At 57.3% G+C, this 11,789-nt stretch overlaps 1 protein-coding gene across 1 annotated transcript in view; it reads right to left on the bottom strand.

Moving 5' to 3' along the window:
• PACS2 (phosphofurin acidic cluster sorting protein 2) overlaps positions 1-11,789 on the bottom strand; it is a 32,797-nt gene that overhangs the window by 16,083 nt on the left and 4,925 nt on the right. The window contains exons 3-7 of the mRNA XM_008574279.1: positions 11,186-11,311; positions 5,918-6,080; positions 5,419-5,492; positions 4,964-5,020; positions 3,451-3,510 (exon numbers count right to left, since the gene is read on the bottom strand). Coding sequence (XP_008572501.1) covers positions 3,451-3,510; positions 4,964-5,020; positions 5,419-5,492; positions 5,918-6,080; positions 11,186-11,311 — 480 coding nt within the window. The remainder of the gene's footprint in view (positions 1-3,450; positions 3,511-4,963; positions 5,021-5,418; positions 5,493-5,917; positions 6,081-11,185; positions 11,312-11,789) is intronic.

Here is an 11,789-nt window from a genome sequence, read left to right as displayed (position 1 = left end):
CAAGGCACGGGAGCAACACCGAGGGTTGCAATCCCGTTGCCGGTCCCCGGTCCGGTACGGGGGCAACACTGAGGGTTGCGATCCGTTGCCGGACACGGAAAAAGATAAAAGAAAAAAAAAAAAAAAAATGATCCTAGTGAGGGCTCAGGAGCAGTGGAGCGCTGCAGACAGAGCCTCATTCTTCTTGGAGCATCTACGGGGTCGTGAATACAATGTTGGTAGAAATATGGATGCTAGAAGCCATCTCATGAGGTCTCAGACAGAAACAAGGGATGTGTCATTGGAAACAGGAAGAAAGGCCATCCTTGTTACAAAGTGGCAAAGAACTTGGCTGAGTTTCGTTTGTGGAAGGTAGAATGTCTATCCCATGGACTAGGGCATTTGTAGAAAAAATCTCCAAGCAAAGTCTTGAGGTGAGGCGTGGCTTTTCTGGATGCTTACAATAAAATGTGAGGAGAGAGAAACAAGTAAAGATGGAATTTATAATCAAAAGGGAAGTAGAAGTTAAAGATTTGGAAAACTCTCTGCCTGGCCATGTTGTCTGCATTGTAAATAATGAAAAAGTGTGCTCAGGAGAGAAGACCAAGGGCGTGGCTGAGCGAAATTTGATGAGATTAATAGGGTTAGAAGGAAGCCAGAGGCTATTCTTCAAAACAACGGGAGAATGAGTACAAAGGCATTTCAGAGATCTCCGGGGCTTCCCCCGCATCAGAGGCCCAGAATGCCAGGGCCTTGAGGGTACAATTTCAAGGGCCTGCTCCCCGCATTCTGCCCAGGGCTCCTTGGCTGCCCCAACTGTGGGCTCAACGCCAGGGGGGTGCAGCAGCAGCAGCCACCCCCTCAGAGGGCACAGGTGCTAAACCTCGGCAGTGTCCATGAGCTGCCGACTCCAGCGTTGTGCAGAATGCATGAGGTGGGGGTACGAGCTGAGGGCACAGATGCCTCCAACTGGATCACAAAGGATGCTCCAGGCCTAGGTGGAGATCTGCCGTGGAGGAGGCCACCACAGAGAGCCCCACTAGGGTTGCCCCTCCTTTCTATTTCTCCCTTCTGGGATGGAAATGTCTATCCTGTGCCTCTTCCACCACTGTGTTTTGGAAACACATAACTTGTTTGACTTCACAGGCTCATAGATGGAGGGGAATTTGCCTAAGACTGGATCATACCATGAGTCTCATCCACATCTGATTTAGACAATATTTAGACGAGACTCTGGACTTGACTTTGGAGTTGGAGCTGGAAAAAGGTAAGACTTTACAGCCACTGAGACAGAGCACATGTATTCTGCATGTGAGAAAAGGAATCTTGGTGGGCCTGGGGCAGAATGCTATATTCTGAATGTGTCCCTCCAAACAAATTCATATGTTGACACCACCAAGGCAATCCTATCAGGAGGTGGAGTCTTTGGGAGGTGATCTGTGCCTCCTTCCTCCATGTGAGGACACACAGAAGGTGTCATCTGTGAGAAACAGCCCTCGCCAGACACCAGATCTGGCAGCATCTCGATCTTAGAATTCCAGCCTCCAGAACCATGAGTGAGCAATCAACTTTGATTATTTATAAATTACCCAGCCTAAGGTATTTGTTACAGCAGCCCTAACAGCCTAAGACGGGCTGCAATCCAGACTGGTGACCCCAACTTGCTATGCCTCTCCTGCATATGTGAGGGTTGCGGTGAGGGTCCAGAGTGAAGGACGATGCCTGGTGTAGGGCTCCCAGTGGCCGGGAGTGCTCTGCCTCCCACGGGAGGCTCAGGCACAGTGCTGTGGCTGAGGTGGCTTGGTCCTCACAGGACAGAGAATACGTGTAGCAAATATGGAAAAATGATCACCTTGCTCGATGAAGGGGCACGTTGATCTATGTCAATTTTACATAAACCTGGGAGATTATTCCTATGATAATGACAAGGTCCTTTCCCTGAATACAGCACCAGGCCAAGCTTTTCCCAACTTGGGCTGTGAGTCCCAGGAATGAGAACCAAGTCCATTCTGTGAGGCACATTCTGGTACTTGGCCTAGTTGCCCAGGCGAGTATGGAGCCCCATGGTGAGGATCCAGCTGAGAACACCCACTCCTCAACACACAGGGCCTCAGCAGAGGTCAGCAAGGGCCCAGGCCGGGGATCCCGCTGTGGCTAAATGTCCCATTGATGGAGTTTGGATGTATTGTCCTCCCAGAACTCAAGGAAATCTGATCCACAGTGTGGCAGTTTGAGTCAGGGGGGCGGATCCCTCATGAATGGATTAATGCTCTCCCTAGGTGGGGGGATTAATGAGTGAGTTCTCGCTCTTAGTTCCTGCAAGAGCTGGTTGTTTAAAAGACCCTGGCACCTCCCACCTCTCTCTCTCTCTTGCTTCCTCTTGCCATGTGATCTGCTTGTTGTACCTGCCAGCTGCCTGCTGCTTTCCGCCATGAACAGAAGCAGCCTGAGGCCTGTGTCAGATGCAGCTGTCCCAGAATTGTAAGCCAAATAAACCTCTGTGCTTTATAAATTACCCAGTCTCCAGTATTTCTGTTATAGCAACCCAAAATGGACTAATACACCCACCTTTGGTTGGGCTTGCAAATGTTCCACATCAAGTTGCAAGCTCAGGGACTCAGGGAACTGGCTGATGGTCCCAGCAGCCCTGAGACTGTTTCCTCTGGAGTCGGGTTGGCTCTGTGTTGTTCACAGAAACACTGCACCCCCTCCCCACCCCAACAGAGCTGAGACGTGACTGCGTGCTTCACTTGGGCCAGAGAAGAGCTACCACTGCAGAGTGCAGGCGCTGGAGGCTGACCTCCCACTCTGCTGCCTCTGGGGGCACCGCCCTCCTGTGTGTGGCCACATGGCCACCATTTGTGGGCTGCATGCTTTTGTGGCAAGAGGTGACGATGCTGTTTCAGGCTTACACACCTCAACACCCCCTCTCCACTGTGCATCCAGAACCTGGGGACAAAATTTCTTCTGACCACATTAAAAAAAACCCAAGGTCTTTTTGATTATGAAAGTTATGCTGCTCATCATAGGTAATTTGGACACTAGAGAAAAGCTAGAAGTAGAAAATTAAAAAGCCCATGGTACACTGACAGTGGGGGGGGGGGACATATGGGAACTCTCTGCACTTTCTGCTCAGTTTTACTGTGAACCTAAAACTGCTCTGAAACATAAATCCTATTTATAAGAACGTATAGACACACACCTACAGTTACACCCCCTCCTGGTAGGACTTGTAGCTCAACCAAGTCCCAGCAGGCGACTCCTGAGCCTCTGGACCCTCGAGCCATCCCTGGGAAAAGGCACCACCATTACCCGCTGACGGACAGAAGGTGATGCCGAGGGGGCCGCACAGACACAGGTGGCACGGCCAGGCCTAGCCTGGAGCTCCGACCCCAGGTGCCTCCTCCCCACCAGGACGCTTGGCTGTGGGCATGCAGGACACGCGGTCCGGGAGGGGAAGCTCTCACTCACCTCTTCGGACACTTTAAACCTCCGCAGCAGCGCCACGACTTTCTGCTTGAAGTTTTGTTGCTGCAAGACAAGCAGCCTGGAGTCAGAAACAACACGGGAGCCCCTTCCCTTCAGAGGACACAGTGCAGCAGTGCACTAGGCCCTCGCAGCAGCCTCGGCAGGAGGAGGCACGGCTCACGATGCGACACTGATGGATTCAGATGCAGCTAAGAGGTTTAATAACAGTACGCATGTTCACAAGCATTTCAAACCACAAGCCCAGATCACACCTCAACACGGGCTGGGGAGGAGTCAACAGTCCCAGGCCTGGCAAAGGGAACCAAGGGAGGGCGTGTGTCGACTCCACAGTACTCCCGGTGGCCTCCACAGTCTACTGGCCCATTCCTGCCACACCACCTCCCAGGAAAGGCTCTGGCCCCACTCCAGAAGGAAGGCGCCATGCACCCTGGGTAGGGGGTGACCACTTGGGTGGGCACAGAGCTGGTACGAGCCCAGTGGAGTGCCCAAACCCCATTTGCTCCCCATGCCACTCTGGGCTGCAGAGCCTCAGCTCCGGCCACTGGCCACTGATGGAGGTGGCGGCTCTCAGCCACCCTCATGGGGCCAACCCAGCAATGGGAGGCACACACTGCTTGGGGCCCTGGAACTGAGGATCACACTGGTGCTGCTGCACTGCACCCACAGACACACGTCACCCAAGTCAGGAGCAGCACGGGGTCTCGGCACTGCCTGTGCAGGCCCGTCACGCACTGCAGAGGAGGGGTATGTACTGGGCTGGGCTGGACCCTCATCAGCACCAGGCATGAATCTTCCTGGGCAACCAACATTGGCTGGGCCAGGCCATGACCTGTCCTGTCTGTGGGGGACAGCCCAGGGCTGTGAGCTCTCCAACAGGCTCCACGGTGGACACACTGGGCTGACACTAGGTGGGGCCCCTGAGAATGGGATTGCAGCCTCAAGCCCATTTTCCTCTTAGAGGAAAATCCCCAAGGCCCTGGACCCAGGGTGCCAGATCCTGAACAAGAACAAGGGAACCAGCCGCACACAGAGTGTCTGTGGGCACTGAATCAAGGAAAGAATAGGCCTCCATACTCTGCCTGTGGAGGGGCCTGCCCGGGGCTCTGCCTTGTTGACACCCCCTCTGGGCCTTGTGGCCACTTGAGGCTGGAGCCAGGAGACCTAGTGGGGGCTGGCAGCCACGAGCCAGCATGGGGATGCCCCCCGCCTGGCCTGCACCCACTTTAACTGACAATGGTCAGGCACCTCTACCTGGCCTTGAGAACAAGGCCGGGGTGTGGGGTCTCAGCACCTTCTCGGCCCTATCTGGGGGAAGAGGATCCCCACCTGAGCCCCAGGAGAAGCCAGTGACTGGCCACGGGTGAGGGATGGGTCGCCTCGCTTCCAGCCCCCCGTGGCAAGACCCGGGGCCCACACTGTCCTCCCCCACCCCCGCCCTTCCCCTGTGTTAGTAAAAGCAGTTTCCACCGACCCTGGTCATGGACGTCGTTCTTACTATCGATCGCCGCTGCTTTTTAGGCTTTCCCACATCAAAGTCATCCTCGTCCAAGTCCTGCAGAGACACACACAGTGCCTGAGCCACAGGCTATGAGCCCAGGCACCAAGAGCCGACCAGTGAGCCACGGCTGTCTCCAGAGCCCTTCAGAGCTGCCTGCTGACGCATGTGTGGCCCTGGGGACAGGAGAGAGGCACGGCACACTGCGGGCTAGGCTTGTGGCTCTCCCGCCCTCCCCTGGTCTGTGAGGCCCTCCTGACAGCCAGTGAGGACCCTACAGACCCCAGGACCCTGGGGAGTGGGCTCTGGAAGGTCCTGAGCCCATCCATAGTGTCATGCCTGGTGTGAGCTGAGCTCAGAGCCTGAGGCCAGCAGGCCCCGAGGCCGGCATCTCCCCAGGGCCCTGCACTGTGTGGCAGGGCCCGCCACCAGCCCGAGCCTCGAGCTAAGGTTACCTGCCCTTGCACGGCATCGTCGCTGGCCTCCTGCTCAGAGGAGAAGCTCTCATACTCTTCCTCGGAGTAGTTATCTGCAGAACAAGCACACGAAGGGAGCCGCCGTGAGGTTCCACCTCGCGTGCTGATGAGGCGGCAAACAGAGCCATGGCCTCCCCACCCAAGATGCAGAGAGGGGAACTGGGGGCTGGCGGACAGGAGAGGAGGGGAGGGGTATGAGGGCACGGGGGAGAGAGCAGTACCCCAGCTGTGATGGCAGCAATGCCCCAGACCAGGGCCTGCACCCGGACCGTCCAAGACATCATGGGATAAGGCCCCACAACATCCATTGCGGACACTCAGGGCTCAATGACCAAGGTGCCACAGCCACCAAGAGCAGAGCAGGGACTGGCCACAGCCCAGGCCCCGGCAACAGTGCTTGTGATTTAGCCACCAAGTTTCCAGGAAGCAGCCTCCCCACAGCAGGGGCAGGAAAGAGGCAGGAGGTGTCCACGCTCACCTGTGGCCTTGGCCTTAGGGCCAGCCTGCATGGCGCTGTCCTCGTGGTCGATGGGCTGGCTGGACAGGGAGACGATCCAGATCTCAGCCACCTTTACAGAGGCCTCTTTGATGTCGCTGCAGAGGCTCAGCACCTGGCCGCCCTCAGAGGGGTGCTGCATCACCTGTGGCCGGGGACACTGTTCTAGAAAGCACCACAGGCAGAAGGGCCCTGGTGTGTGTGCTGGGCTTCTGAAGACTCTCCTCTCCTCACAGGCAGGAGGTGCTAGCCCCGCAGCACAGTAACTATGGAGTGGGGAGCTGGCCTCCAGAGAGGAGGACCTGGGAGGCAGGTGGGGACACTGGCATGATCTAGTAAGGCCAATGTCCACTACCGACTGCAGGGGGACAGATAGGAATGTCCACATCTGGCCTGGTCTCAGGCCCACCTGCTGTCCCTGTGAAGCCACCATGCAGGTCTCTTCCTCTGCCCACCTGGGGGACTCAGCAGCAGCACAGCAGTGTGTTAAGGCTGGGCCACCTGCCCTGTGGGATCAGATGTCCAGGGACATGGTCTGTGGGGGCCCAAGGAGCAGCCACCAGCTCAGGCCAGGGCCTCCAACAGCAGGAGAGACACCCACCAGGCCTGCCTCACAGGACCAGTCAAGACCTTCTCTGTCGTGAGAGTCAAGTAAAGCAGAGAGCTGCAGAGCAAGCCCTGGTGCTCCCAGCCACTCTGCGGTGCCATGCAGGCAGCCTCTGAAGTGTGCACGTGACAATGAGGACACCACAACTGTCTCGGCCTTGGGACCTCTGCGCTGCAGAAGCCACCTTTTGGGACCATCTGTTCAGATCCTGATGTTAGGATTTCATGGACCTGATTTTTTAAAACTTTTGGGGCCTGATTTAGGATGCAAACTCTTTTTTTTTTCCTTTTTGTCTTTTTTCGTGACCGGCAATGGGATTGCAACCCTCGGTGTCGCGGCCACACCGCACTCAACCAGTGAGCAGACCGGTCTCTATATGGGATCCGAACCCTCGGCGGGAGTGCCGCTGCGCTCCCAAGCGCCGCACTCTACCGAGTGCGCCACCGGGCCGGCCCAGGATGCAAACTCTTTAATCAAGATGAAAAAAATTTTAAGAAAGCTCACATCATCTTTCAGCGCCATTTCAGAAACCAATCAGGAAGGTGAGCTGGCAGCTATACACCAACCCTCACACTCCCTCCTGATGCCTTCATGTGCCTGTGTGCACACAAAGGACACACACTGCCCACATGCACACGCCTGACACGCAGCAGCACACACTGAGGATGGCCGTGGCTCCACTGCCCCCCTCTCTGGCGGAGCTCCATGTGCCCCATGTCACCTTCCCAGAGGGACATCTGACCTTACACAGAACAGTGTGAACACTCAAGCTAGACACCAACGTCAGAGCTGAGCTTGCCAGGCATCCCGACAAAATGAGATCAATGCAGCAGGAGTGGCCCAGACACCGTTCTGGAAGGGGTAAGCAAGGAGCTGGCATTCGGCTCAGGAAGCAGGGCCTGGGTGGGGGCAGCTGCAGTCAGCGCTGGGCCACCATACCTGCTCACACTAACCCACAGGACCCCAGGTAGGGCTGGGCCTTTTTTCCCCTAAGAAACACCTGCTCTCTTCCCTCCTTCATGTTGGAGGATGGGAGAGAAAGCAAGCCTCCTACCCAGGGCATTCTGCACTGGTCCCTGTAGCCAGCTTGTGGTGGGCACCCCTGAGATGGGAGCACAGGGGCCTGGGCATGGGTCCTATGCACAAGGGCAGGAGCATGCTCGGTACCAGGTGCCAAACTGAGGGCGAGCCCCTCGCGGGTCTCTAAAGACAGTACAGCACAGGCCATGCCGCAGGCGGGGCTGCCTTCACCCGCAGGGCCTCGTCCACTCAGCCGCACGAGAGCCCTCCCTTCTCCAGGCCCAGGACCACGGCTGCAGCGCACACTCCCAGGCTGCTGATCCTCTGCCCCCTGCCCAGTGCTCCTGGGGAGGGCTCCAGCAACCCCTGAGGCAGGGAATTCTGCTGGGGTGGCACTGGCTGGCCAGTCACTGTCCTGGACAGTAGCCATTCCCACTCTTGTTCTGCTGTAGCCGCACAGCGTGGCACTGAGGGACCCTGGGACCACTCTCCCAGGCTGGCCCATGAGATGCTCTGTGGACCCTGAGTGACCCATGGCAAAGGCTGGAGTCGACTCCTCCAGGAGCGGTCCCGGAGGGCCTGGCTGGTGTTCTCCCAGCTCCCTCAGGCCCTGACTCCTGACGGGCTCCTCCCCTTTGTTTTCAAATTAATTTTAGTGACATGGGAAACTGCTCAGGATGTCATGCTTAATTGTATAAACAGTATAATCTAAGTTTTGCTAAAACAAACATACTCACAGGAAAAAGGCTAAAGGGAAATCACGGCAGGCACACAGTGCTGGGTGATGGCTCCTGGCTGTCTTCACTCTGAATGCCCCCAAGTGTTCCACTGTGAACCACCCCACCCCTAGACACTCAGGTCTCCAGGTCTCCTTGGGCTGAACGGAGCTCAAGGGACAGCAAGGCCTGTGGGTCCCACCCCCGTGAGGGCAGCCCAGCTCCCTGAGCCACTACTGTGTTTCTGGGACAGCCCACAGTGTCCACTACACCCCTGTAGCCAGGTCACAAGTTGGTCCACCCCGAGCCTCAGGCTCCCACAACACGGATCAGTCCATCCCTGTGCTGTGGACTGACTGAACTGTGCCTCTCAGAGCTCAGATACTAGCAGCTTAATTCCCACTGTAACCATTGAGGGTGGGAAATCCTATTATAGTAATTGATAGGTGGAGCCTTGAAGAGGTGACTAGATTGCAGGACCATGCAGCAGTGAATGGATTAAAAATGGTGGTCAGGGGCATGGCTCTGAGGGCTCCACCACCAGCACAGAGCCCTTGCCAGACGTGTTCCCTGAACTGTGGACTCTGAAACTGTAAGCAATAAATTTTGTTTCTTTATAAATTATCCAGTTCCAGGTATTTTGTTATAAGGAACAGAAACAGACTAACACACCCCCTAAGCCTTGGTCTCCTTTGACGAGGGTCTGCCCACCCTCCTGAGGCCCGGCCTCACACAACGCCCAAGCAGCTGTCCTCCCACTTCCACCAGACTGGTCCCAAGGATGGTCTCATTGCATTCGTGCCCACCCCCACACACTCCCTTGACGAGGGTCTGCCCACCCTCCTGAGGCCCGGCCTCACACAACGCCCAAGCAGCTGTCCTCCTACTTCCACCAGACTGGTCCCAAGGATGGTCTCATTGCATTCGTGCCCACCCCCACACACTCCCCTCTGCAGGTACTGGGTAGATCCTCAAGTGCCAGACCAGAGGACAGACATGGCAGGGCTGTCCATACTGCAGTCCTGCCACCTGTGTGGCCACCTGCTCCTCAGCTGGACTGTCCCAAGGGCTGTGTAGAAAGATGCGGCAGGTGGCTGGGGGCATCTCTGCACGCGGGGCTGAGTTGGATGTGGTACTGGTCCTTCCCAATGGTCTCAGCCAGGAGGGCTCCAGGCCAAAGAAATGCTGGCTTAACCCATAAAGCTGAGCACTCAGCGCCAACATCTGGCTTGGGGCCCCACTCCAACTGGCTCCCCCTTGTGCCAGGCCAGTGGACCTCGGCTCCACTGAGCAGGGCTGCACAGGTGAGCCCCACCAGCCCCATCACAGTTGAGCACTCAGCGCCAACATCTGGCTTGGGGCCCCACTCCAACTGGCTCCTCCTTGTGCCAGACCAGTGGACCTCGGCTCCACTGAGCAGGGCTGCACAGGTGAGCCCCACCAGCCCCATCACAGCCATGCCCTGGGGCCCCAGCACGTCCATGTGCTGGTGGGCAGTCTTGCCCCACACTGCACCCTCGGTTACACCACCAGCCTCCACCAACACCCCTGTGCCCCCTCCTCAGGTGTGCAGCCTCAATGCCACACGAGCCCGCTATACCCCCAGCTTATGGTTGAAGCCAGCCTCCACCTGTCTCTGTGCGTGTCTTTGTCCCCCTTGGACTGCTGGGTCTGACCTCTGGGCCTGGGGCTGCCCCAAACCCCTGCTGACCAGTGATGCTCACAACAATGATACTCAGCAAGCCCCCAGCAGCTCACTGGTGGGGGACAGCCACTGCAACAGGACAGGACACAAGGAGGACAGGTCTGACTCCATGCTTGGGAACACTTGGGAGGGTCCAATTGGGTCCTGAGGACAAAGCCACTGGTAGGAGGAGTTGCCCAGAGAGAATTAGGGGGAGAGAGAAGTACAGGTGGAAGGACAGAGAACCTTGGCTTTGGAGACCATAGGTGGAGGGTAAGAGAGCCAGCTCATGCTCTCTGTACCCTGCCTGTCCTAGATGGATGGATGGGTGGGGCCCAAATGTCCAAAGGGACCAACCACCTGCCCCTGCCCTTGGTGGAGGCATATGAGGCCCACAGGCTACAGAGGGTGCTGGGGGATAGCCTACTGGTGGGCACCCCCACTCTCTGAGCCTTGCACAGGTGATGTGTGGCCCAGGAAGCAGAGGGTCCTGGGTAGGATGAAGGGAGTTTGGGGGCTGCTGGCAGCTCTGGCTCCCACTCCAGAGCTGGCCTGACTGACCACACCCTTATCCTGTCCCAGGTGGCACCAACACAGCTTCTTGTGCCCCAGGAACCAATGACGGAGTACCCGACCCCAGAATGCAGCCCATGGTGTGAAGATTCCTTAGCATAAGAAACAAGCAGGTTGGGGCCATGGCTGCCCGGCTCCCACAGCCAAGTCTGCAGCTCCACAGGCCCCCATGTCCGAGCCCTTGGCCTCGCCCCTACCTGGATACCGCCAGCAGCCCCTGCACCAGGCTGTCCTGCACCTCCAGTCCCAGCCCAGATGCCTGCTGAGCGGGATGTGTCACAGGAGGAACCAGCTGGTGGGGGCACCTGCAGCTATGCTTCCTGGGACAGGCTCCAGCACAGACCCACCCTGGACTGAAACCTACCCTCTGCCAACGGGCAGGACAGGCTTGGAAGCGGGGTGCACACGCAAGAGCTGCAGGTGTGTCGGGGGGGGCCAGCTGAGCGGCCTGGGGCCAGGGACCCAGAGAGGAAGCATCCACCAAGGGACCGTGCTTGGCCATTACAGCAGAGCCTGGCCTCAAGGCCCCCCTGGTCAATTTAAGAGAAGCAGATATCTGGACACATGAGAAAAATCTTCCACATGCATGGGGCCCAGCACCCATGAGGACCAGCCTGATGCAGCAGCCGCAGCCAGGCCAGAACATTCACCTCGGCCATGTTGATGGAGCCTGCAGCCAGTGTCTTGTAGCCCAGGATTGTCCGGTTTTTGTACCGCTTTCTGCGCTGCAGCATGATCTGAAGCCTGTTGCCTTCTCTCTTCAAGAAGTGAGGGTACTGTGGGAGCAAGCGAGAGTCACAGCCCGAGAGAAGGTCCCGTCACCCTGTACACACACGGCCAGGTCAGCCTGACATCGCAGGGCCTGGGCAGAGAGAGCACTGATGCTGACCTGGGTCCTTCCAGGGCCGCCCCCGAGTCCCCAGGGCCTTCCTCCACCAACAAGAACAAGCAAGTCATTAGGTCCCATTCCGTGGGGCAGCACCAGGTGCGGGGCTCAGTCTTCCATAGTAACAGCCATGGGGATGGCCCACACATATCTGCAGGTGCCCAGAAACAGCTCAGCAGCATGTCTGTCCAATGTGGCCAGCGAAGCCGTGACCATCTACTATACTCTCCAGGGTATAGTGGGGGAAGGGAAGGCACCTCTGAGGGGCCCAGTGCTGAGACCCCAGCTCCCGCCCTGCCTAACACCAGTTGCTGTGCAGGGCCCAGCTCTCCTGCTGTCTTTTTTTTTTTTTTTTTTTTTTTTTTTTT

The sequence above is a fragment of the Galeopterus variegatus genome, unplaced genomic scaffold (genome assembly GCF_000696425.1).
Source record: "Galeopterus variegatus unplaced genomic scaffold, G_variegatus-3.0.2 Scaffold1026, whole genome shotgun sequence".
NCBI classification, from domain to species: Eukaryota; Metazoa; Chordata; class Mammalia; order Dermoptera; family Cynocephalidae; genus Galeopterus; species Galeopterus variegatus.
The sequence above is the reverse complement of the archived record's forward strand: the minus strand, read 5'-3'. Positions and strand labels throughout refer to the sequence as shown.